Raw genomic sequence first — 27,848 nt, 5'->3', positions numbered from 1 at the left:
TCAAATTAAATTCTATCTTTTCAGGTAATACCGAGTCCTATGGACTCATTAACAATATAATTTCGAGGTATAACAAGTTCCAATATTCTAGCGGGACGCTTATTATTTTGACATCACAACCAATATGGTTGTAATTTAAAGGTAAAGGAAAAATGCTATCTTTAGTTTAAAGTTGGGTTTTGCATTCAAAAATAATTAATCATTTGAGTTCATTTTATTCATACCTATAAGTATTAAAAAACACATGCTTAATTTCTAACACACAGATAAAAAAAGTTTTCACTAAGAAGGCCAGCAATGTCACAGTGTTTCCACTTAAAAATATGTGTAACCCAACTTTTTAGACAAAGGGAAGGTTCGTATCTGACAGAAGATTCGTCTAGCATATCGTAAATATGTTCGTCGTATTGACTCATCATTGGTTAGATGTAAATGATTTTTGTAACTAAACATCTTTGGCAGTCGTTACGGGTAGTCAGAAGCCTGTAAGTCTGACAACCAGTCTTACCAAGAGGTATTGGGTTGCTCTTGTAACTGGGTTGACGAAGTCAGACAGACAGTCGCTCCTTTTTAAGCACTGGTACTCAGCTGCATCCGGTTAGACTGGAAGCCGACCCCAACATAGTTGGGAAAAGGCTCGGGAGATGATGATGATTGAATGTCTGTACCGATAATACGCGATACATATTTCGTCAGATATGAACTTTCTTAAGAAACTTGCCATTACTATGACATACCAAAGTATTGACGACTGAATTTAATAAGTTTTAACAATTAACGACTAACGTGTGTATGGTGTAACTTTGCAATTGCGACTGGTTGCTATAGTCTTAGAAATTTTATTGAAAAGACAAAATAAAATATGCAGCATTTTTTTGTTTAAATTATTCAGTACGATTGGCACTTTAGATTAAGTTTAACTGTTTTAGAAAGAATTTTAGACCTCATGAATTTATTATAAACGCGAAATAATATATTGAAATTAAAGAATTTACAATTGGATATAGTTTTGGAGTTCGTTATTGGAATTATTTAAAAAAATTGAATTGTTTGTGCTCATTTAAAAACAGTGCAACTACTTAAGATTGGCTCTTCAATTTAAGAAAAACGTGATTTTTTTACTTTCTAGTTGCAATCGCAGTTGTAATTTTACATAATAAGCCTACCGATTCCAACATTATCCTTTATTTTACCGATTTTCTAATAAATATAATTTATAAAATATATACTCGTAAAAGTATTATAAAGCGTGATTCTTGATTGATATCGAATTTAAAAATTGATCAACTCCTTTTGTAAAAGTTGGTTAAAAAGTACTCTTATCAAAGTTTGAGTCGGGCAGATGAACGAAAATTATCGATATACATATTATATTGACATATTAATATCAGCAATAACATGAAAAAATTGCAATGAAAAGACAATTTTGTTTCTTTTAAATAAAATATAGACTCTGCTGAGTTCACTTGTAAACTAGTGTAAATAAGCTTTATATTGAATGTCGATTTATCGATTCTATAGTGTTGTACCACTATCGATATTTGTCCGGGACTTTTAAATTAGAGGGATTAGTTTTCATATTCCAATTTGTGGTTTCTTTTTAGTTAATTCAGTGTTATATTAAATTACGATAAGTAGTCGCTTGTCATTTTTATCAATAAGAATGATTTGTACCAAAAACTTACCTTGGTATGAATACTGCCTTTCAAACTCATTTGTAATATGAATTTATTTAAAAAATCCGAAAGTCATCAAAAACATTTAATTATTTTTTCCAACTTATATTTAATTTCCTAGTCCCGTACTATATCGATATACGCGTCCCATCCCTTACCGTACCCATATTATAAACTGCACATGTGACAACACTAGTATCGACATTGCGCTGAAATGTACTGAAGATGTTTTTAACCTTACTTTAATTTTACAAATGCGAAAGTAACTCTGTCTTTCGCACTTTCAAATCAGAACTGCTGAACCGAGTTAAATGAGTTTGGTGCACAGATAGACTAGAGCCTGAAAAAGGCCATAATATTGTGTAACTTTTTGTCTTGATGCGGGAAGTAATTTCCCTCGAGACTCGAGTTAAACAGTGGGCAGCAGTTACTTATAAATCTTATAGATGCGATATTTATAACAATGATTTTGACAGTAATATTTCAGCGCATTTTTAATTAAAATTCATGATACATTGACATGATACATACTATGTGTAAAAAATAGTTACAATTCCCGTAATAATACAGTATATAATATAATAAAAAATAGATTTTATACATAACAGTAGAAAATACTATATCATAACTGCTTGTAGATAAAATATACAATTTAATATAATATGCAAGTTTTTGTAAACGACTTCGTGAATTTGGCACCTAACCTAAATAAATCATTATGACAGAAATAAACTATTTTTTTTTTTGTAGCTGTTTGAAAAATTCGTTCGAAGCTAGTTTAAAATAATCATAGAAGTCGTTTATAAAGGCTTTCCAAGTCACATGTGCAGAAAAACTTATTTGTATAGTCATTTGGAAAAAAAACAGCATTCAAAAGTATAATTATTTATCAAATTATGTATCAAAAACAATATGTCCTAGAGATGCACCATTTATACTATAACGATAACTGAACCATTTTCAGTTGTCAAATCGCCGATGTGAATAATGGGCGGCAAGTATACGGCTGGTTATGGTTTGGTTATCGTTATAGTTAATGGGTTTGCAACCCTAAGGCCTGGTTCTACTGGTTACCGATAAAGTGTCGGTAAGTTATCCTATAGTTAATGTTATCTGCCAGATAAAGGCTGCTTATAATTTCTGCTTATAATATCCGATACGAAAGTTGTAGTTTATCAGTCAGATAACTTCCTGATAGGCTGTCAGAGACTTTATCAGTAACCGGTAAAACTGGCTATTAGAGTATTAATTTCAACAAATCCATTGGCTATACGAAAAGTGTTGCCATACACAAAATATTCAATAAACAAATGGTAGAATTTGTCCCTAATGTAAAATAATTGGTAGCTGTAAATTAAGTGTATTTCAATTATTATTGTTACTATATAATGTATGTTATATACATACAAGGCTGAACATATCTATGTGGACGATAGACAAATGGTTGTAACTCTTTTATTTTTAACCTACTCGGAATTAAAAGGTTGGCTATACAAAAAAAACTTTCAAAAACATTATTTTAGTTTTTTTTTTGTCAGAAATAATAAAGAAGTCACATAAAAAAAATGTGACTTATTCTAGATTTTCTCAGTTGCTGAAAGTTTTTTTTTGTATAGCCACCCAATTTCTCGGTGTTTTACGTTTGATCATAATTATTTTGTTGATTAAAAAAAAACTAAGGTGATAGAATAGTCGATTATACAGATTTTCAAGATAAACAGTCATATTCGACTATACTATCACCTTGTCATTATTATTATTATAAACGTAGTGTTGCCATATCTTGATTTAAGTGATATTATCATAGACTGCTTATTTCCTAGATTAAATTTTATCGAAAAGACATTTTTTCATATATCACCGATTGGTTTTAAAATAAGTTATTTAATATCGATTTTTTATTTTAAACGAATGACTGAATTTTCTTTTTTTTTTTTGTCGTTATGGTAGAATTTGTAAAATGTAAATTGGCAATAGTAAGTGTTTCGGGAGATTTCTTGTCGTTGGTAGATTTATGGAAATTTAAAATGTATGTTGTGAAATTAAAGATAAAATTTACATTGTAAGAACGGAGTTGGAAAGGTAAGATAGATTGAAATTGCCTGAAATAATTGTAACCCTTTTTTGTACCGACATAGAACCATTCTTACATATGTTTCACGCCAAGTAACTTTGCATGTCCTAAGATTATTGTGAAGTCAATAATAGCTAACTTCGGTCAAGCCGAGTCAATTGGCTTACTTCAGATATGCACAGATATTTAGCGTGAACTTTCTTTACAAGTAGCTTTTAATTAATATTATTGAATTTATCAGGTCACTTGCCCAAATGAGCTTTTAGTAGCAACTTCATATTTCTACAAATCACTACTTTATCACAGAAAAGGCTGGTGCACATCAAATGCTTATTAACAACGAACAGAATAAACTATTATTACCACGCTATTTATTTTTCTAACATTACAGAAAATATTTCCTAAAATAAAACAAACTAAAATATATAAATATTATAATGTTCGAGAAATCTTCAAATTACTTTTAGTAGAGGGAAAAAAACTGATTTGAATTATAAAACACCATCCTTCTGGTTATCGGTAAATGGTACTTTCCAATATTCTTGGGAAAACGCTAGGCAAATGGTAATTTCATGTGACATGACATGCCATAGGTGTGCACTGGCCTTTAATACAATTATTTAGCATTCCTTTAGATAGCGACTGATCACCTTAATTAAGCCATTTATCCCTAGTCAATAATTTCCTTTTTTTAACAAATATATTTGCCTATAAATTGTACTTTATTTTTCCTCAGAAATAAATCGGCTTAGTACCATCTCATACGCAGTTTTATCTCCCCCGATTTTTGTGTACCCCGAGTATCTAAAAGCGGGTAAGATAAAACTTGGCCTGAAATGGCACCTAACAGCCAGTTTCTTCATCAAAAGTAAAAGCCAAAGTAATGTGTAAAAGTAACGGTCAAATACGTTGTAGGAAGGCTAAAGTAACAGCAAAACTAATAGATAAAACGAATTTGACAGTTACTTTTACTTTATGACATTACTTTGGCTTTTACTTTTGATGAAGAAATTGGCTGTAAGTCAATAAATATAACAACTATTGTAAGCACCTTATTTACAAACGTATTTTTACAGTTCTCAACAAATAAGTGAATTAGCTTTGTTAATATTTTTTTCTATTGTTTACAATTTTTCTATTGTTGACTTTAGTCAATAGTAGCCAACTTCGGACAAGCAAAGCTTTTTGATAATATCTATACGAAACAAATAGCTAACAGATATGCAAAGTTATTTGCACGAACTTAATGATGTACATTTTGAGTATTGTGTAGTTACTAGTAGCTAATTTCAGACCGGCAGACTTATTTGATGAGAACTGTTAAATTATGTTTTGTTCTAATTGATTTCTTAATTCTGTCTTACTATCTGATTTTGTCTGTAGGTATATTATTTTGATGCTAAAAATATGAATATATATCAATATTGAATTATTTTGTTTATCACACATGCCAATTTTTGTAATAATTTTAGAGATAATTTTAATTAAAACACGCAATATTTAGTTCGCAATTAACTATTTTAGTTAAAATTTTTTGTAAGATAGCGTTTATCTTGTATTGTGAAAGATTTAAATCTATGTAAAAGGCGATATTCCGTGTTCTAAGAATTCTTGCATATTACCATTGAGTCTTGCATTTATTTGTTTATTTTTTCTTCCATTTGTGATTATCCGAAATATTCTAATTTTGTTCTGCAATTATTATTTTTTTTATCTCGGGATATCGTTTTTATTTAAAAGTAATTTTGAATAATACACTATGGGCCACAGTGAGGCTAAACTTTGTGAGAAAATGCAAGAATTTACTATCAATACATCAAAATCACACGCATTCTTGCATATCTTAGTTAGGTTTAATAAAACGCCATCTATTGGCGGTATTTGACAAGTATTGTTAATGGTGTTTTACACAATGGCTCATGTTTTGTTAAAATAGAAAGTCAAGTTATAGTGAACGCACATTTATCACTGAAGTGGCGAAGGAATCTAATTTCTGTGATCTGTTTCGGAGGGCACGTTAAACTGTAGGTCCCGGCTGTCATTGAACATCTTTGGCAGTCGTTACGGATAGTCAGAAGCCAGTGGGTTTTGGGTTGCCCGGGTAACTGGGTTGAGGAGGTCAGATAGGCAGTCTCTCCTTCTAAAATACTGGTACTCAGCTACAGCCGCTTAGACTGGAAGCCAACCCAACATAGTTGGGAAAAGGCTCGGGAGACGACGTCTTATCTATAATTCTTCCAGATTCGAATGATTTTGGAATTCTAAAATTGGATTATTTCGCCGCGGTCAATTCGACAAGTGTGTTTTCACCGTTAGTAAGGTTTAAGAACTTTTTTAGTGTTAAAGTGACGACGCTAGGCCAATATGGGCCATTGTGTAAAAACCTTATGTTACGTGTGGCTAGTAGACGATATAGACTGAAAATTGTATTTGTCATCCGATGTGTGTAAATAAAGATCAAATATGTTCATATTTACGATTATTTTGTTTTATTTCTATTATTACCTGGATTGTAGTTTTGGGAAAAGGCAGATGATTACCTTCTGCTGAAAACTAAGTACCTACCTAATGCATGAACTTCATCAAGTTTTAATTTACTAGAAGATAGAAACTCCCGGTACTACAGTAGGTAGGTACGTAAGTATATAATTTAAGTCTGATTTAGGCATATAAAAGCACTGAAATAATTATTGAAATCGGTCTAGTAGTTCCTGATAGTAGCGGATACATACAAACCAACTATTCAGGTTTATAGTATTTTGAGTATATGTATATCTTACTGATTTGCGTTACAGTTTTAAGCTTATCACTTCCCTTCGTACCATCGTAAATTACACCTAAAGAGCAAGTAATAAGGACAAAAATAAAACAAATGATATTAAATTGACAATATAGTGTATATTTCTTAAATAAAAATAATTACAATTATTTACATAATCGCCAGTCTGTAGGCATTAATGGATATTTATAAATGTTTACTAGTAATTTTATTGGTCATACGACGTGAAGGTACTAAGGGTCGATCTATACTAGCGCAGAGTTGAAGCGCATCGAAGCGTCAAATTTTTTACAACTAAAGCGAATGCGCGCGTATTCGCCGGAATACGCGCGCACTCTCACGTGTAGTAATGGGCATCAACAGCAGAGCTATTGAATCACTTGCCACTTGACGCGTTGCTTCGCTAGTGGGCGCGAGAATGCGCGCGCACCACTTTGTGTAGTTCGTGCGCAGACGCGCGAATTTCGACGAATGCGCGCGTCTTTTTTAAATCTCCGAAGAAATGTGTGCGTTACGCCGTGGAGTTAAGGTTGAATTTGTTATGTTCAGTTTTGGATAGACGATTCGATGCGCTTCGACTCTGCGCTAGTATAAATCGACCCTAACAGTCGCTTCATGTAAAACACTGTTATAGCTCTCGCCAATCTTGATGGCGTCTCGCAGCTAATTTCAGATCACAAGTATGCACATCTATCTTATATTGTAAAGCGTTTAAAATTTCGTTTCTTTGCTTGAACGCTCCGATTTGAAAAAATCTTTCAGTGTTAGATAACCCATTTATCGAGGAAGGCTTCATTTTATCCTGATTCGTACAAAGCTCTGACGCTCGCAAATATCTGCTGCGGAACGCCACCAAGTTTAATAGGAACTATAACGTCTAAATAGTAAACATCCATAGTTTCCTGATGACTGGCCTAAAGGTACATTTTGAATGACAACTGCCGACCGCATAGAAGCCGCGACTGCATTAAATCGGCCGCAGCTTTAATACTATACATATACGGGCCATTCATGTTTTAAATAAATACCTACTGGTATGTATGTATTGCCGGAAGACGCTGGATGCAGGTCGCCTCCAACAAGTATCTGTGGAGATCTAAGGGGGAGGCCTATGTTCAGCAGTGGACGTCCTATGGCTGAGATGATGATGATGATGTATGTATTTACATGAAATGGCTGCAGCACGTGCAGTCGCCCTTGGATATCAATTGTTTTCAAGCAGTCGCGGCATGTGCGATCAGCAATTACCATTCAAAACGTGACTAAAACTTATAAAACAGGTGCAGCCGGGGTTAAAATATAAATAAACAGAACCGTTCATTCTATCTTAGACAGACAACGATATATTAAGATTTATACCTATTTTACTAAAAACTTATCGTTATTTTATGGAGTTCTGCACCATTTTTATACGTTTCGTATGAACATCATTTAAATACATAAGTGAAGTGCCCCCGAGGTCCCCGTAACTAGTGTGACGTTTCATAAGAGCCTGCAAAGGCCTATTTAAAATAAAAACATTGACTTTGAAAGTCAGTTTCGGGTCCCTCCGAACGGGTAGTAACCCCAGATTCCTATCTCTAGTAATCAATAGATAGATTATATAAATCAGCAGTAAGTATTTACCTTTACCATTTATAAATATAAAAAATTACTTATTAAAAGGGAGCCAAGTCCACATTTTAAGATTCCAATTTTAACTCCTGAGACATTTTTATTCCGTCTGCACCCGTTGCTATATAATTAAATAAATATTTAATTTAAATAATTATTAAATAAATACAATAAACCCTTTCCTTATAACTTTAAAGTGTTTCTTTAGAAAATCTACACAGAGTTAGAACTTTGACTTTGTTAGTTTAGAAGCCAGTAAGTCAACCTATCCTAATCTGTCAAATTTTGCTAATCGAAGATTGTGATAAGGTTGAAAATCTAGTGAAGAAATTTGACAGATTAAGGTAGGTTGATGTGCTGTCGTTTGTACATATACAGGCTGTCCTTCAAATTATTTTTCAGATCAACATTTTTCAACCAACATTCAAGGTCAAAATGTTGGGAAATGACCTTGGGAGAGCCCGGTTTCAACCAACATTCAAGGTCAAAAAGTTATGAAATGACCTTGGGGCCTGTATAAAACAAAAAATATTGACTTTTCTCCCTAACCTGTGTATATTCTCTACATCAAAATTTTCTTACTAAAAGATAAGTTATTCTGGCTTTGCCAATTTAGGCCCAAATTCATCGACAATACAAACGTCAATTTTCTTAAAACAATCGTTTACTTTGATTTTTTACGTTAAAATTTTATAGTAGGTACAGAGTTGTTTTAAGAAAAACGTTTTATGATTCATAAAAATCAATAACATGTTTTTTTTTATGGTTATGAAAATGGGTCAAACATTTTTATCCTTAAAAAAAGTAAAAATTTTAACTTAAATACACTTATTTACAACATTTATTAATAATTATACACATAATCAGATTAAACCATCTGACTGCTAAAGAACAAAATAAGTTAGCAAGCATTCTTTCAAAAGGCGAATCGAATTATAGGCACAGTAAGAACCAAAATTAGGCCTAGGTTCACGGCATAAATGTCAGTTTTTCTTAAAAAAAACTGTTGTCTGTAAAGTCGGTTTACTGACGATAGTCGAACGTGACAACGTCATAAGAAATTGATCGTCAGATGTCGAACGTTGCCGAACGCGGAGGCCGATCGTGCCTCTTTGTTGCTCGTTGCGTGCTCTCGCTTGCACTTCAAGCCTTAAACGGAACGCCTCAGAGCGAGGTAACGCCGCATGAGTCATGTTTTTTCGTGCGTGCAGCCGGCTCCATCGATTTATAAGACGTTGTCACGTCAAAAACCTACTTTCGAAACATAAAGTGAAAAGGACAATGGGCACAAATATATGGGACCTGGTATACCCCACCAATAGGAATGTCATATATATCATTGGATAGACCTTTTTATGTAGGACAAGATTTACTATGACAGCTTTGCTGAAATGTTTGTCCGTTCTGAGATATAGATCAAAAACTGTGCTAAAGTTAGAACTAAGTAATCTATTGATACCTCAAGTTTTTAAAGGAAAATCTAAGTACTAATAACTTTAAGTCTTGTAAGTACTACTGTGCCCGTTAGGATCCATAATTGTTACTATTATGTAGCATTTCAACCTTTTATTGTACCAACTGGATGTTGGGCGTAGTGAGAAACCGCACCAATAGGAAAGTCATACATATCATTGGATAGGTCTTTTTAACTGGTACAACATTTACTATGACAGCTTTGTTCTATTGTTTGTCCGTTCTGAGATATAGATAACAAACAATCTTAAAACTGATGCTAATCAATACTGTAATCTGATTTTCTTTCATATACAAGACTTACACTTAGTAGTTCTTAGATTTTCCTTTAAAAACTTGAGTTATCAATAGATTACTTAGTTCTAACTTTTGCACAGTTTTTGATCTATATCTCAGAACGGACAAACATTTCAGCAAAGCTGTCATAGTAAATATTGTTCTACATAAAAAGGCCTATCCAATGATATATATGACATTGCTATTGGTGGGGTATACCAATCTGCCCATTGTCCTTTATAGTAAAAAGTTGTTTTAAGAAAATTGAAGTTTATGTTGCAAACTTGGGCTTTAAAGTCTGTGAACTAACTTCCGATGACATCCTTACATTATCATACACTCTTGTGCACCTCACTCATTTTCATTACATTTCTAAATGTCCTATAGCAGTCAGCAGGTTTAAAATCAATGCCTCGTTTATAGCCGTTCCCAATATTCTTTAAATCTGTTGATTTGCTCACTAGACAGAATTTTGACATTATATCGGGTGTGTCGTACCTAATCACATTAAATTCTATCACATACACTTTATGATATTCTATGGCGAATTGTAAAAAAAATAACCTAATCCATTCATTGGTTTAGCCACAGGAGTCATTTTTCGTTTTCATAATTTACAACATCATGTGTAAAGCAGAGATAAAGTTAGGAGTATCGAATGTTTTGACCAGTTGACAGCTGTCAGTTTTCAAGGGAGAATTTCCGTTGTTTTTAATGACTGACTTTTATATGGTTTTCTAATTTTCGCACATTTTTATTCTATTTACTTTGTTTGAAAAATTCATTTTTTTATTTATACGATTTTTTCTTTTTTGTTTGTGTTAATCGACATATATGAACTAGTATATTAACGCATTTCATTTAATGTGATTTGAACGACACACCCGATATATCCCCCCCTCCCCCATACAAGTTATATAATATTAAGTCAAATGCCTATCTCTAGTAAACAAAACGATAGTTAGATAAAATATTAGGAACGGCCGTTCTAACTTCTGACGAAAACTATATCCACCTTATTATAAAGTGTTTTTAGTACCGGCTTAAGTGCTAGGTTTAAACCATGAACTTTCTTTAAGATGACGGTTAAAACCTACCAAAATCAAGCTTTGAATAGAAGGTGGAATATGATCTTCGAAATTCTTTTAATCTAAAAATCGTTTCATTCCGATAGAATATTACAAATAATAATTAAGGTCGAATTGCACCGACAAAATAAACGTCAGTTTTCTTAAAAAAACTATACTATCCTGGCTAAGATTATAAATGCGAAAGTAACTCTGTCTGTAACACTTTCACGTCTAAACCACTGAACTGATTTAAATAAAATTTGATTCGAAGAATTCTCTTGGAAACGCGATATAACCGAACTCGACGCGGGCGAAGCCGCGGGCGGAAGTTAGTTTACTATGAATTTACACATTTTTCAAAGTGAACAAGTTGTTTAAAAAAAACTGTCGTTTATTTAATCAGTAAAGTTGGACTTTAGTTAAAAAATAAAGATTACGGCTGTCCGCTCACGTCCGATAAATCGGTTACCGATTTATTGTAGGAGTAAAATAGAACACTGATAGCAATAGTGCAACGCACTCTTCAACCACTTACCAACGGGTATTGGGTTGCCCGGGTAACTGGGTTGAGGAGGTCAGATAGGCAGTCGCTCTTTGTCCTATAAAAAGTTGGTTGGAAAATACTAGTAAGACCGTCCTACAAAAAAGTCGGTCCGATTTATCTGTCCTACAAAATGTCGGATGTGGGCGGGCAGCCTACATTTTACATTATATTTATCGATATCGATACTAGTGGTGGGATCGTAATGAAAATATACAAAACAGCACACGAATCAACTATGAAGGATGCATTAAATGTAATAAATAAAGATTTACTTAACATATTTTAATTAAAACGATTAACATGTTTAATTAATGTAAAGGTAGAGTTGAGAACCTCCTTCTTTTTGGGAAGTCGGTTTAAAAGCATAATTTTAATTTTGACTGGTCTAAGTTTTAGAGATGAGGCAATAAAAACTGCCCATAAACCCTACCACTCTAGAGCTAGAATAAGTGATGTAACATTATCGATATATTGATAATCGATAAAAATTCTATAGATGCAATTTTATATACATATTTATGTCTTATTTCACGGTCTGCGTTTTTATATTAAATGAGACCAATGAATTTAACTTGTCACTGACTATATAATCGATATATCAACATATCGACATATTCACATGCTTATTCTAACCATTGATAGAGTTCCCAAAATGGTGGGTATGTTATATGTATACAATAACAAACCAGTATACAATATAGCTGAAACTCGCGCCGATTTCAGGTCTAATGACATGTTAAAATGGCCGTTAAATGGCCCGGGCAGTATTTATTTAAAGGCACAGAGAAAATGCGTGTTTTTTTTTCCAAAATATTGCATACTCGAAAAATAGTAACCATTTTTACAAACTTTCTCTTATTAATGTGATTTTATTATTAATAAGTAACCTAATAGTTTAAGGAGGTTATACTGTCTATAAAAATGGCCACTATAAATCAATTTTCGAAATTCGACGAGGATCTCGCTACCTTACAATTTTCGTAACAAACCATCTTCAACTTAAATATAAATAACTTAAGAACTAATTTTGAATATCCATCCATTATACTGGCCTCTTGTATATCCTGGTAAAGAAAAATAGTACTTAAGTTTAATATTTTAAAGTGAACAAATTGCATAAAAATATGGTAGGTATGGTAGTAGATTTTATTGGGTGTCAAATTATTAACCACTTTATAACTATTGAAATAAAGCCTAAAATCAGTTAACAGAAATGTGGCATGCAGAGCAACGAAACGACTACTTTAAACATATTTGATAATTGATTTTGAATTATATTTCAATCAGAATAATGTTGATAATAATTTCGACAGTAAAAAATGTCCTGTGATGCGGTCTAACTTCCCTTATCCCTATAAGGTAAGTAGAAAAATTAGACTGAAAACTTGTCTTGTTGTTTTCGCCAAACTTTGGCGGCTCCGTTGAAATCTTTATGCTCGAAAATAAGTGCGAGGCGCCATCAATTTTGGCGAGGATCTATACAAGATGGTACCTCTAGATCATAGCAAATAGCTTTGCAAATGCTTTTCAGAAAAATAATAATGAAAAAAAAAAATACTCACACTGTATTCCCAGTGCAGTCTTCGTTGATTTCGAAAAGCACCTTTTCAAAAATGGTCTCCATCGTACACTCTACTTCCTTACTCAAATAAACTATAGCTTGCTCAATAAACTCATTAATAGCACAATCTTCCTCTTCGTTAAAAGGCCCCAAAAACTTAAACTGAGAAAATTTCTTATCTTGGGCAAATTCGATAAAAAACTCCACAATTTTTGTCATAACTTTCGACATTTCTGGAAGACTTGGTACTTTTTCTTCTGGTACCTCTAAAGCCTCTGGTATCTGTGGTACTTCTTGTACCGTTTCCTCTTGACATTCCGAATCTGATTTCTTCTTTAAATTCCTTGTTATACTTATTAAAAATGGATTAGTTTCTTCCTCAATTTCCAATTCATCGGTCAATGACTCTGGTGGTACTTTTAAAGGCTCTGGTGGTACTTTTAGAGGTTCTGGTACTTTTGGAGGATCTATTTCGACTTTTAGCACTTCTTCGCCGTTTTCTGAGTTTAAGATGTCTGTTGGTTCATCTCTTAAATCATCTGGTACAATTAGATAGACGTGGGGTGGAGCCAATTTGTAGAGGCAGAGTTGCCTGAAAAAATATGGTTTTTGGGTAAATTTTTAAGAAAATTATGGTATAGATATGACATCAAATATGAAATCTAATTGCTACAAAGATTTGGAAAAAGATACAACGTCTTAGCTGCCGCAAAATATTGCATTGAAAATCGAATGAAGATTTTAGATATCGAAGAAGACTCGATATAAGGCGAGATAGTTATTGCATGTTTTTCTAAAAAATCATTAGAGCAAGTCAGAATTGTGGTAAAAAAGATGTTTAAAAGACGCCTAATCGAAACTAATATTATAAAGAGGATATTTTTTGTTTGTTTCTTTGTTGAGCCATAAAGGCACCGAAACTACTGAACCGATTTGAAAAATTCTTGCATTATTGGGATACTACACTAACTCTGAGTCACATACGCTCTAGAGGTATATTTTATCCTGGTACTGGAAGAAGCCCCCCGGGATGCGAGCGAAATAACAAGAAACTGCTAGTAAATAAAAATCCCACCCAAAACAAAAATGTGAAAGGTTGCCAAATTCGATAATATGGGAATGCTTCGCCTATAAAAGAAGTGAGATCTGAATAAATACCAAGTTCCATACAAATACCTCAGTTAAAAATAGTTACTTTTTAATGATGTTACTTGGCAAGTTTTCACACACCTTGTTATAAACCTACTAAACGCAATGAATCAAGTATATAATTTTCTATTAAAATATTTGTATGGAACTTGGTATTTATTCAGATCTCACTTCTTTTATAGGCGAAGCATTCCCATATTATCGAACTTGGCAACCTTTCACATCTTTGTTTTGGGTGGGATTTCATTTATTTTTGTAAGGTTGTTGTTCTTGTTGGTATTTATTTATTTTCAAGCATATAATTTACATTTTTAAATATTAAATATAAAAATAAAAAACATTTAAAAATATAAAAAATAGGTTGCCACCGATATCGGGCACAGGGTCCAAGGTACCGGTGGTTAGGGTCCCAGAGACAGAAACCTCCTCACAATACGTGCCGTATCAAGGAGTACTGCCTTCTGAATCAGTCCCTTGATCCAGCCGCCCAACGAGAGCCTCCTGAGGTGTTCGTCGAGGCTCTTGGCTATTAAACCATTGGCCGTAACGACAATCGGCACAACAACAGCCGTGTCGACACTCCACATGGCGACAACCTCGTGCGCTAAGTCGAGATACTTTATTTGTTTCTCTTTCTCAGCTTTCACAAGGTTCTCGTCATGCGGAACGGCGACATCGACTATCATCGCGCGGCGCGCTGATCGATCTATCACCACAATATCAGGCTTATTGGCTACAATAGTCCTGTCAGTGATGATAGATCGATCCCAGTACAACGTGATATGGTCCTTTTCGAGAACTGGGTCGGGCGCATACTTGTAGTACGGTACCTCAAGGTCTACAAGGTTGTATTGCAGAGCAAGCTGCTGGTGGATAATCTTGGCCACTTGGTTATGTCTGTGCAAATATTCACCATTAGCCAAACGAGAACAACCAGATATAATATGTCTGATAGACTCACCCGGATGGTGACATGCCCGACATATGTCAACCGTCCCGTCTTTCACGATATATCTCCGGTAGTTATTCGTAAGGATAACTTCGTCCATAATTGCACATACAAACCCTTCGGTTTCTCCAAACAAGTCACCGAAGCGTAGCCAAGATACGGACGCATTGAAGTCTACATCGGGGCCATGAAGAGCCCCGAAGAAGCGTCCGTGTAGCTGTTTGCTCTGCCATACCTCCTTGCGATCATGGGTAGTTAGTACCACAGGTCTGCGCCAGTTCTCATTTGCCAACGATAGCGGGGTGAGTCCTTTGTCCACTGCTACCATATCACGATGCATACCCACGTCGCTTTTGAGAAGATATTCTCTGAGACTGCACACCTCACGGTTGTGGAGCGTCTTTGCATTTAAAAAGCCTCGGCCTCCACATTTCCGTGGGATGTACAGTCTCATCACCGACGATCGTGGGTGATGCATTCGTTCTGCGGTCAGCAGTGTGCGGACTCTCCTATCCAAGGCATCCAATTCAGTTTGAGTCCATTTGAGTATGCCGAAGGAGTACATCAGGACTGGCATGACCCAACCATTATAGGCGCGAATAAGGTTGTTTATTATTATTATTTTTTTTTCTTATGTTTAAGTTAGTTAAGGAAATGTCTCATTTATACTATCTTTCAGATTTTTGAATATGCACTATGCTTCTTACAAAGAAATGAACTAGATTAACTAAATGGACTAGATTTACCAACTGACTGACATGACATGTTATCATATATTATGTTCGTGGATCAAAGTTACACATTCGTTATTTTCGAAAGTGACTCACACTTGGCCGTTTTCAGATTTTTACTTTACTTTGACTAAATACAAACCTTTGTAACGAATTTCGGATCGGTACGACCATTCGAAGATATATTATATAAATATAGATAAATTTAGTTCGTTTTAGTTCCTTAGGGGTATAAATTTACACCGGGTATAAAACACCTTCATTATTTTGAAACCGACTCACACTTGGCCATTTTCAGATTTTTCCCTTCACCTTGACATAAAGACCTACCTCCATGCCAAATTTCAAGTCAATACGACCATTGGAAGTGGTCTAGATTTTTGATGAGTGAGTCAGTCAGTCAGTGAGTGTATAGTAAAAATAGCGATTTTCTGACGTCAATATCTCAAGGCCTACAAAAGATATATTAATGAAATTTTGTATTTTAGATAAGTGAGGGGGTCTCAACAGATACTAGAAATTTGATATGCGTAAATAAAATAGATTTTGAGTTATAGGGGGGTCGAATTTGGCCTGAAATGGTTCGTGTAATATAACCCACGGCCGGTGTGTCGCTTTTTTTGCTCGAACTTGGCGGACACACTGCCGTGTGTCTAGATAATAGAATTTCAAACCTCAAAATCAAAAACTTACCTCACAGGATAAATCCCATAACTCTGCGTTTGCAAAACATAACAGTTTTTATCATTAATCTGCAAAACCAAGTCCATTTGTGCAGGACTATCAAAATCAGCAGCAGTTAGATCATCACCCTGAATCTTAAACTCCACTAAATGGTGTATCCGTTTCCGTTCGTCTTTTTTCAAATTCTTGTCGAAAAGAAGTTCGAATTCGGAGTTATTTTTGACGAACTCGAAAATGTTTAGAAGTACATTCATTTCGAAAAACTGTTTGTTTTCTGCTTTTTTGTGTTTCGGAGATTTAAGTGGTTGGTGGTTTTGGCCGAAACCGAATTTCGTTTTGGCCTGTAATAAAGGAAATATATGTCAATAAGAAAATATATATGTTAGTAAATAAAAGTAAGTAGTGTTAGGTGCACTATTTATAAGTCAAGAACGGCTAAGCTGATTTGGCTGAATATAGGTGGGGAAGTAATGTAAAAACATTAGACGGACATAGGATTTTTACCCCCATCTATGTACTGGAAGGAGTTTCCCTGATATGTGAATGAAGCCGCTTGTAAACTACCTGATTACAAAAAAACTCGATCTAGTTTAAGATAAAAAAAAAGTTTGATGCTCTGTTCTAGTTCAAATTTTAGTCGCAAGTATAGTAGTATGTTATGTCTCCTGTTTTGGCACATGTGTAATTTTGTTACGCTTTCATGCCAAAATCTACTGGATGGATTATGATGAAATTGGCAATAAAATAATAATATATCAGAGTAACATATAGGGAACATTTTATCCACATGTTCCATTCCATTTACAATTCCATTTACTGATAATAAAACATTATAACAACTTACATAGACAGCATTGGGCGCTATTGGCTCTACAATACCATCCCCACTCCTGCCAAGCGCTCCGCCCTGCCAACCCATCTTCTGCATCATACTGTAAATGATAAGAAAAATATATTTACTAACACTAAGCATTTCTTGCAGTTTCAGCCAAGTCGCTGGGCAACATTTTTGGTAAGTATGTATGTACCCTGGAATCTATTATAATCAAGAGGAAACATTTTTTTGTTTGTACCCTAAAAATTCTAAAACAACTGAACCGATTTGTAATTTTTTTTCACTGTTGGAAAGCTACAGTCTTCCTAAGAACATAGTAAGTTTCAATTCAGGTAAGTTCAACAAACTAGTCTGTGCCAGTTGTTACAGGTAGTCAGAAGTCAGATAGTCTGACAACCAGTCTTTGTAAGTATATTGCGTTGCCCAGGTATGTGGGTTGTCGCAGTCAGATAGGCAAGCGCAACATGTAAAGCATTGGAGCTCCACTGCATCAATTTAGACTGGAAGCCAAGGCCAATATAATTATGTAGTTGAGAAAAGATTAGGCAGATGACAATAACATTTATATAACATTTATAATGTTTTATAACATTAACATTTATAAGAAAAAGTTTTCAAAATATTGGATTTTTCTAGGCACACATATGCTTACCTTTCCGCCTTACTCATTTTCACAGGCTTAGCCAACATCTTATCAAGTTTCTTCTGAATCTTATTTGGCCCTACATTAGGCTGTCTCCGACTCCTGCTGGTACCCTGCCCTGCATCCCGGGATCCATTGTGGAAGCCTGGTTTCTCGGAAGCCTTGTGCCAGTAGTGTTGAGTCCAGTCGAAGGTAGGGCTCTTGGTTGGACTCTCCTCGCTGCAAAATGAAATAGGATGTTGTAAAGCATATAATTCAAAAACATATTTATCCAAATGTGTATAACATGATTTAGAATTGGCCCCAATCTAGGCACATCTGTATCTTGGACACTAATTTATCACAGGCTAGATCACCCACCCATCTGTGCTATTAAAATGAAGAGGATTTTTTTTTGTTTGTACAGGGCACAACCCTAAATTTGGAAAGCAACACTATTTAGAGAAGATAAGCATTTAATACCAATACAGGGTCAGATTGGTAAGTTATTTCAAAACCTGACATTATTCCAATTTATAACAAAACTTGTGAAAGATAAATAGATAATCTTCCGGCTAAAACTATAAAAAATCAATTCCAAAATAATGTTGTTACATTTTTGTATGTCAAATCATACAAAGCCTCTATAATCTTGAGCAAACTAAAATAAAAATCTCTGTAATATTTTTATACCATTGTTTTACTACCCACTCTAAACAAAGGTCAAATTTTATCATAACTGACTCACTCAAGTCACAAATAATTTTAATTGGGATGATGGCATTATATTTTTACAAATTAATAACTTCTCACAAGAAGTACCAGGCGCCCATACCAGCAAGGAGTAACACAACGAATCAAAACAAAAACATTCCTATTTCAAAATAATAACAAACTCACGGGGCTTCCTGGTAAAACAAATCAGGATCTTCGTACAAGGAGTCTCGGTAAACTATCCTTCGGTTACGACTGTCTTCCGGCTCCGGGACCGGCTCTTCAGCCGGGGGCGCCGACCATCGCGAACTCTTAAGCTCCTGGCTAATCTCACTCCCAATAGTACCATTGCGATTCGCGAAATTTTGCGGAGACAAGTTTTTTATATCATAATACTTCGAGTTACCCCACAAACTGTACGTATTCGTGTAATTGTTATCGTGAATAACTTGCTCATCGCACAAATCACTCATTATTTGTCGTGGAAAACACGATATCACAACATTTGTTTATACTCCGCACTCGCGTGTTTTCACATTATTTCTAGTATACTTTTAATGTTTTTCCTATGATAAGACAAGGAATGCCAGAAAATTAAACGGATGAAACAGTTTTACGCGATTAAGCGGCTTTTACGATTTATTTTTAATAATATTATTGATTCAATCGATCTTGTACACTCAATTTCTCAATGACATTGATGCGTTTCAAGCAAGCAAGATTCAATTTTCAAGGTTTGTAAGTTCATTCATTTCGAAATCAACAAACACAGTCATATGTTAGACCGAGATAGCTATAACAATAACTGTTAAGGAAGAAAAGGTAGGAATGAAAATAAGGAAACAACGTTAAATATACGCGAACCTTCGACCTGAAACGCAGCGCGAGCCAAACATGACAATTTTGACATTTCCAATCGTTATCCAATTTACGCATTCACGAATACTTGTAGGCTTTTGTAAAAATATTTTTATGTAATCCAGACAAAAAAATAAGAATGTTTGTCTTATGCTACTGCTCCATCTGCGTTAGCGTTAACGTTAATGTCAATGGCCAACTACACGTTACTTAGGGCATTATATAAAAATGCGCGTTGGCTACACTTAAACCGACACCCGAGTTATCGCTTAACGTTCAATGCTATTAATAATGCCATTAAAACGTTGGCCACATCTGTTTAACGCCAAGATTTTACGCGTTAAGACGCAGATGGAGCAGGAGCATTAACGTTAAAAGTATTAAGCGTATAAAAGTTTTTAAAGCTTTTATTTCTCAGGTAAAATCACAGGTTAATAAAAGAAACATTAAATTCCAACATTTATTACTCTACAAATCAATAATAGCTATTTGATTTAGAAAGCAAAACATTAGACAAGTTTTTGTATAACATGATTTATTGATCTATACCACTGTTAGCTTATAAATTAAATAATTACGTTGAAATTTGTTAAAAGATGATTTTCAAAACTCATCAAATGCTTTACTTCGGAATGGTATGCGCGTGAAAAATCGTAGAACGGAACGTAGCCCCATCAAAAACCAAGAGACCGATTTGTTCAGATTTCCTTCAGTTTTTTTTTTATAAATTTACAACCAAAAAAGGTAGAAAATAACCGCGAATTTTAAATACAGAACTCGTTCGTCCTCTTTCTCACGCACATAACCAGTATAAAGCGTCTCGTTCGCACGGCCGCTGTTTATTCTGTCATCCAGTAGAATCGGGATCCCATTCGCGCGGGCTTTCTTTCCGCGTCGTCTGGTAGGGCCGGAGTCGCGTCTGGATAGACCGCCTTTGGCTCTTCCAGGGGCTTTGGCCTGAAATTAATTGGAAAATCATAGTAAATGTCAATTTACACTGTAGGGACAGTAAGGGCCTACGCATACCACGTTTTTTAAACGCGCCGGCTACGCGCGTTTTGGGAACGAGCGATCGCTCGCTATAAACGCGCGTCGACGGCGCGTTTAAAAAACGTGATGTGCATAGGCCCAAATAGGACATGAGTTCACATGAGTCACAAACTCTTTATTTTTTACCTTCATATGTTTAAAGATTCGATATGTTTTAAACAATTTGAATACATACAATCATGGTAATAGAGGGGGTCATTTGCGTATGGGTATTTTATACGCATATAAATTAAATTAGCCTTTGAACAATTTGTATCGTTCAGGGATTGGACCAAACCAACAGGCAGCTCCATTGTTACGCTAAGCTATTTCAGCCATTACTTACGTCAAAGATATCTTAGTGAATAGATATGTCTAAAATAGCTTGCATTGCATGCTTGCAACACAACATTAAAGCCTTAGATATTAGTACTAAAGTACTAATATCTTGTGTAAATACCTATGGCGAAATATTCGCGTTATTCGTCGGAACCTTATTTGTAGGTACAAAATTAGGGTTCGCTTTTCATTAAAGTACCATTAAAATAAAATATATGTATGTCTTTGTACCTCTTAGTGTCGTGAACACGAGCCTCACAGAAGTATCCGAATGCGGGACGTTCAATGTTCATCTTCTCAAGCACACACTTGTCGAACACGCCTTGAGTCTTGCGGCATCTGAAACATTACAACAAAGGATTGTAACTACCACATCTAATAGGAATCGCTGATAATGTCCAAAAGGCGGCAAAATTGAAATGGAACTGGGCCGGACACGTCAGTCGAATGCATCCGGAAAGCTGGGCCACTATTGTCACCCAGTGGACAGATGAAGAGATGGCGTGACGATCTAGACGCCTAACGTCGAGACTGGTGGAATTGGTTGAAGGATTGGAAAGTGCGGAAGCGAGATGGGGGCCCTTGCCCAGCAGTGTGACATAACCGGCTAATAACAGCACAGCTTGTTGATTTATTAAAATTCTTACTTATACTGTAAAATGCCAAAGTATGTAAGGATGTATGTGGTTCTTTGCTACTCTTTCATACTAAAACTCCTGGATGGATTCTGATGAAACTTGGCAGTAGTATAACAATCAGAGTAACATGTAGAAAATTTATACATCCATGTGCAGAATAGGCATATATCAGATAGAGTAAAGATAACCAACTTACTGCTTCAAGCTGTAATCTCCAGAGCTCTTGTCAATACAGTTGGAGTACTGGTTGAACTCGTCCAGGCAGGACTTCTTCACCTTCCGGAAGAAATCCAGGGTGCATGCGGTGACCGCTTTGCCTTCGTTGATGCACTTCCGAGGGTCCTTCTCCTCGAGACGGCACAGCATGAACTCCTGAAGAGTGCAGATGATTGATTCATAAAATTTTGAAAGTTAAAAGATGAATAATATCTATAAAATTAAATTTCCTAAATGTAATTTTTCCCAATATTATGAATGTGAATGTATCTGCCTGTTTTTCAAAATAAAATTCCTGGTCTAATTTATTTATTTAGTACCTTTACAGTGGTTGACAATAGAGACAGAAAAAGATGATCTAGGGCCCAAGTTCACCACCAACATAAACATCAGTTCTAAAAAAACTATTTGCTATGAAAATTGAACATGAAAATTCCTAATAAACAGCTGCTGTTTTGAGACATATGGACATTTATTTTTGTTGGTGAAACTTAGGCCTAAATATTTTAAATAAATAAGGTTTTCGTCACGGGCCGTAAAATCTATTGTAGGTATTCAAACTTCTGGTATTCTTGAAAGTCTTTTTTAATAGTTAAAGAAATACAATCACATTTTGTTAGGAATTATAACATTGTTCTCACTGGTTTTTTACATCATGACAATTTACACCACAGTCATTCTTTTTCATAGACTAACAACCCTACATTTTTTAAATGTCATAGACTATAAATTCCTAACACCTTCTCCTATTTTTAATATATGAACATAAATTAAAAATACCTTATAATTACTTCAGAAACACATCAGTTTTCAAAACATTAACTTAAACAAGTTTTCAAAACATTAACTTAAACACTTCTAATTATAACTCTCAATTTACACAACAACTTTATCGCAATGAAATTTAAATTTTTCTTTATATAATGGTTTCGTCAACATATCCGCTATCTGATAATTTGTAGGACAATATATAACATCTAAATATCCTTTCTTATAATTTTCGTGTATAAAATAAAATCTCACATCTATATGTTTAGATCTCTTGCTGAATGAACCTGTTTTAATCAATTGGATAGCACTCTGGTTATCAATATTCAAACTAATCTTAATACTGCTACCAATTAATTCACTTATAAAAGTCTTTAAGTATAAACACTCTTTAACGCAATCTGCTGCTGCTATATATTCCGCTTCAGTTGACGATAGACTTACTATCGGCTGTCTTTTGGAGCACCAAGCTATAGGTCCACCTGCCAACATTATTATGAACCCTGTTGTACTTCGTCTGGTCTCTGTACAACCTGCATAATCTGAGTCACAATATGCATGCAATCTTGTAATATCTTTCCCAGCATTATACAAAATCCCTTTATCTCTCGTTCCATTCAAGTACTTCAACACCTTCTTTACTGCTAATATGTCTTGCCTTGATGGATTTTCTACCTTTTTACTTGCTTCATTCACAGCTTGACTGATATCTGGTCTTGACCTGGTTGACAAATACAATAATCCACCAACTAGTTCTCTGTATGGGAAATTTGACGTAGCCACCTTTTTTTTTTTTTTTATCGACGTAAAATCATCAAATGACCCCTCCCGCTGTGGGTTAGCAGCGGTGAGGGAGTGTCAGACTCTTACTGACTAAAATCGTCGTGTTCCGTCATAGGCCTTTTATGTACCAGGGCCGCGGTATCTCTTTCGAACAACCCGCAGCTGACGTAGCCACCTTAGATTCATTTTCCTTTCCCACAATGCATGGAGTATCTGCAGCTTTGGAATCATACATATTATATTTTCTAAGTAATTTTTCTGTATAATTCTGCTGATGCAACAAGATGCCTTGTTCTGATCTTTTTATTTCAAAACCTATATAGTTTTGAGGTTGTTCATATGTTTTTAAGATAAATTCTTTTTCCAATTGATGCAAGATCTGTAATAACTTTTCCTTGTCTTTTGATATGGCCAAACCGTCATCAACATATATAGCCAATATTATAGTTTTGTCTTCATTAAAAAACACACACTGATCCGACTTTGAAGCTCTCAGTCCAAGTTTCCTTAAAGTTTCTGTAAATCTTTTATTCCATGTCATTGGTGCCTGTTTTAGCCCATATAGTCCTTTCTTTAAATGACAAATTTTATTAGGCTGTCTTTCATATCCTTCAGGAATATACATAAATATGTCTTCCTTTAACTCGCCATACAAAAATGCTGTTTTCACATCAAAAGTTATCATTTCATACTCCTTTGAAGCAGCAATTGCTATTAATGATTTTATTGCTGATTGACTTACTACTGGACTATATATTTCTTGATAGTCAATGCTTTGCTGTTCGAAGCCTCTTGCTACAAGTCTTGCTTTGTAAGTACCATTTTCTTTTATACAAAATACCCATTTACTTGACAATATCTTGTGTCCTTTTGCTCTTCCTACATCAACTATTTCCCATGTATTGTTACTTTCCAATGATTCCTTCTCCGAATTTATGGCCTTCTCCCAATTATTCTTTTCAGCAGACTTCATGACTTCATCATACGTAAGTAATACATAATCTTGCAGGTAAGCTGGTTTTTTCCGTTGTCGTTTTGTATTTATAGTTTCTATAGTTTCTATCTCTGCAGTATTACTTTCTTTATTTTCATCATTTTCTACTTCATCAATAATATCTGGGATGTTATCTTCTATTACATTACTTTGTTGTTCTAACTCTTCTATTTCATAATAACTGTCATCACTTTCTTCTTCTTGATTTATTTCTTCTTCATTATTACCTGGTATTATTTCTGTTATCACCGAACTTCCTGTTTCTTCATATTTTTCTCCAATTTTCTTATTATTATTAATTATAACAATATCCCTTGCTATTTCAATTCTTCTTTCTTCTTTATTCCACAATCTATATCCATTATTAGTATATCCAATCATGATTAACTTTTTGCTTCTTGGATCTAGTTTCTTAATATTTGAATGTAATTGTTTAGCATATACTATTGAACCAAACTTGCATATATTAGATATATTAGGCCTTTTACCATGCCACATCTCATAAGGTGTCTTATTCTTCAAAGATTCACTTGGTAATCTATTTATAATATAAGTAGAACAGTATACAGCTTCACCCCACATTTCTTTATCTAACAATGAATCAAATAGTAATGCTCTGGTTTTATCTAATAATGTTCGATTTAGTCTTTCTGCTTTACCATTTAGTTGTGGTGAGTATGGTACTGTATAATCTAGTTTTATTCCCTTTTCAGTACACCATTTTTTAAAATCATTGCTTGTGTATTCACCTCCATTATCGCATCTTATGGTAGATACCTTTTCTGTTCTCTCTCTTTCTGTTTCTTCTATATAATGTTTTAAATTTTCTTTAACTTCATTTTTATATTTAAGCAAGTATATTTTTGTAAAATGAGTATAATCATCCATGACGGTTAAAACATAACTATAGCCATCATACGTTTTGTTTTCGAACGGTCCACATACATCAGTATGTAATAATTGAAGTGGTCTACTGGCTCTGTTTCTTACTGTGTTAAATGGAAGTCTTGTTTGTTTAGCTTGTGTACAGATTTCACATTCGTCTATTTGCCTTAATCCATTTATTTTTATTCCATCTGCCACATCTGGTAATATATCTAGTATTTTCTTTCCTGGATGTCCAAGTCTTTGATGCCATTCTAAGGCAGTGCCATTTTCTTTCATTAGCAGTGTTTTTTCTTGCATATTATTATCATCCAAATTAATTTTATATAAACCGTTTTCTTTTTTTCCTGTTAATATTAATTCTGACTCCTTATATATTTTTACATTATCTTTGGTAAATATAACCACTCCTTGATTGTTTGTAACTGCATTAACCGATAATAAATTTTGTGATAAGTCAGGAACAAGCAGGGTATTATTAAGAGTACATTTATTGCCAATGACTTTACCAGTCCCTTTCACCTCTATTGTTTCTTCATTTGCAGTCAAAACAGATGATGGTTTGCATTCAAAAAATTTTAGTATGTCTACATTTTTGGTCATGTGTGCAGTACACCCAGAGTCTACAACAAATTCTTTCAGTTTTGGTTCTTGAATTTCACCGTTTGTAAAAAATGCCTTTTCTATTCTTTTGTTACTTTTTTCTTCATTCTCATTCTTATTCTTATTTTTGAAAAAACAATTTTCTTCTCTGTGATTAATTTTTTTACAGATTGAGCACTGTTTATTTTTAAACTTACAGTCTTTATCTTCATGGTTGTCCCTTTTGCAGATACTACAGGCTCTACAGTCTTTCTTCATGTGCCCTGTTTTGTTACATTTGAAACATTTTATTGCATTAAACTTTTTCTTTGATGTAGATGAAGATGTAGCTTGAAATGCTAGCTGCTTGTCACTTTCTTTTGCTTTCAACATTCGATTTTCTTCAGCCAGAAGTCTGTTTGTTAAATTTTGAAGGGTTTTCTTATCGTCTGCCATGCATTCCCAAGAAGTTATAAAATAGTTTAAATTATTTGGTAAACAGCTTAGTATTTTGGATATGACCATTTCATCATCTATTTTTGTTCCTAGCTGATTTATACGAAATTGTAAATTTTCTATTTCACTTATTAATTGGGAAAACGATTGACTCTCTTGTTTCTTATATGTGAAAAACTCTTGTAATAATGCATCTTTGTTTCTTTGCTCAGAACCTTCGAATATTTCACATAATTTTACGTACATTTCACGTGCACTGTTACAATTAATTATGTGACCTTTTAGTTTCTTATCAATACTGCTTATGATAATTCTTTGCACCTGAGCATCTTTGATACTGAAGTCACTTTTCTTGTCATCTTCTTTTGTTTGTGCAATTGTTTTTGCAAGATTTGCCGCTTTTAAGTGTATATTGAATTCAAATTTCCACAATAAAAATGTTTCCGCATCTTTTAATTTTTCTATCTGTATTATCTCAGGTTTTTCCATTTTTTAGTTTTTCACCGTTTTTTATTTTCTTCCTTGTTATTACTGTTTTTTAGTTTTTTTTTTTCACTTGTTTTTTATGTTGGGTTTTTCATTACCCAATCCCGGTTTTTAATTTTTTCTTCTCGGGCGTTCTGGGCCCATAACCTATTGTAGGTATTCAAACTTCTGGTATTCTTGAAAGTCTTTTTTAATAGTTAAAGAAATACAATCACATTTTGTTAGGAATTATAACATTGTTCTCACTGGTTTTTTACATCATGACAATTTACACCACAGTCATTCTTTTTCATAGACTAACAACCCTACATTTTTTAAATGTCATAGACTATAAATTCCTAACAAAATCATGCACTGTTATTTGATGACATTGAGGCTACTTTTTAAAGCAGTCACTAAAAGATTTTTTCCAAGGACTGTTATAGACACAAAATATTTTTTTTAATAACACATCTGTACCTGTTCATAGCATTAAAAAAAAATAAAACAGGCGTAGAGGAATAGGCCATAAATAATTCCTTTAATGTTAAGTTAACAATTATTATTATACAGTATGGTTTCGCGACGAAAATATTATCACACAAAAATCTATCATAACATAACCTCAATAAAACTATGATTATGCAATCAATTTGCCTTCAACAAACAACTAAAGCAAGTTAAAAGCGTAATTATCTTAAAGTTAATAGTTTTATAAATAAAACTGCACCTTTACTTACATTATTAGCTTGCTCGCAATATTTTCCTAAATGAAAAGAACCAGCATACAAAACTGCTGACGATAAATTCAGCTCCTTCACCGTCAATTCCGACTCTTCCGGCAGATGAACGTCCGCGGATACCACCATTTTAACTAATTCAAATGTACACGAGAAATTTAGATGTTATTATCCCAAATAAATAGTGAAATTTCTTCCACAAAATTCGTGGAAGAAATCAGAGAATAGTCCAAACAATTTCAGGTAACGGGACCATTTTAGACAAAAAGAGACAAAAGATGTTTTCTTACATAGTAAAGAAAGAGATAGAAGCAAAATTAGGGCAACTTTTTAATTTTGTCGGG

General features: G+C 34.0%; 3 protein-coding genes across 4 annotated transcripts in view; 1 reads left to right on the top strand and 2 right to left on the bottom strand.

Annotated features, from left to right (window-relative positions):
• LOC124643261 (synaptic vesicle glycoprotein 2C-like) overlaps nt 1–6,226 on the top strand; it is a 33,376-nt gene extending 27,150 nt beyond the window's left edge. For both annotated transcript variants that reach the window (XM_047182164.1, XM_047182163.1), the window contains exon 14: nt 25–6,226. The gene's annotated coding sequence lies outside the window, so the exon portion shown is untranslated. The remainder of the gene's footprint in view (nt 1–24) is intronic.
• A 4,960-nt stretch (nt 6,227–11,186) lies between these two features.
• Nucleotides 11,187–19,436, bottom strand: LOC124643505. Its single transcript, XM_047182508.1, has 6 exons — nt 18,938–19,436; nt 18,068–18,277; nt 17,425–17,512; nt 16,590–16,921; nt 13,069–13,659; nt 11,187–12,570 (listed from the first exon to the last, which is right to left on the bottom strand). Exons 1-6 carry the CDS (start codon nt 19,222–19,224, stop codon nt 12,549–12,551), a joined length of 1,530 nt encoding a protein of 509 aa, XP_047038464.1. The 5' UTR covers nt 19,225–19,436; the 3' UTR covers nt 11,187–12,548.
• A 619-nt stretch (nt 19,437–20,055) lies between these two features.
• LOC124643461 (NADH dehydrogenase [ubiquinone] 1 alpha subcomplex subunit 8) lies at nt 20,056–27,758 on the bottom strand. The gene is made up of 4 exons (XM_047182451.1): nt 27,505–27,758; nt 21,812–21,987; nt 21,209–21,316; nt 20,056–20,566 (listed from the first exon to the last, which is right to left on the bottom strand). The coding sequence occupies exons 1-4, from the start codon at nt 27,631–27,633 to the stop codon at nt 20,449–20,451; spliced, it is 531 nt and encodes a 176-aa protein (XP_047038407.1). The 5' UTR covers nt 27,634–27,758; the 3' UTR covers nt 20,056–20,448.
• Nucleotides 27,759–27,848: the final 90 nt, after the last annotated feature.

Source organism: Helicoverpa zea, chromosome 27 (genome assembly GCF_022581195.2).
Source record: "Helicoverpa zea isolate HzStark_Cry1AcR chromosome 27, ilHelZeax1.1, whole genome shotgun sequence".
Lineage (NCBI taxonomy): Eukaryota > Metazoa > Arthropoda > Insecta > Lepidoptera > Noctuidae > Helicoverpa > Helicoverpa zea.
Note: the sequence above shows the minus strand (reverse complement) of the source record. Positions and strands in the feature narration are given on the sequence as shown.

What these genes read in the sequence shown, in the direction of transcription:
- LOC124643505 (XM_047182508.1), bottom strand. Translation starts at nt 19,224, where the DNA reads ATGAGTGATTTGTGCGATGAGCAAGTTATTCACGATAACAATTACACG. An exon ending in AAAATGAGTAAGGCGGAAAG is followed by an intron (nt 17,513 to 18,067) that starts GTAAGCATATGT and finishes TATCATTTACAG; the next exon opens with TATGATGCAGAAGATGGGTT. An exon ending in TATGGGATTTATCCTGTGAG is followed by an intron (nt 13,660 to 16,589) that starts GTAAGTTTTTGA and finishes ATATTTTTTCAG; the next exon opens with GCAACTCTGCCTCTACAAAT.
- LOC124643461 (XM_047182451.1), bottom strand. Translation starts at nt 27,633, where the DNA reads ATGGTGGTATCCGCGGACGTTCATCTGCCGGAAGAGTCGGAATTGACG. An exon ending in GGAGATTACAGCTTGAAGCA is followed by an intron (nt 21,317 to 21,811) that starts GTAAGTTGGTTA and finishes GTAATGTTTCAG; the next exon opens with ATGCCGCAAGACTCAAGGCG. An exon ending in CGTGTTCACGACACTAAGAG is followed by an intron (nt 20,567 to 21,208) that starts GTACAAAGACAT and finishes AATTAATTTCAG; the next exon opens with GCCAAAGCCCCTGGAAGAGC.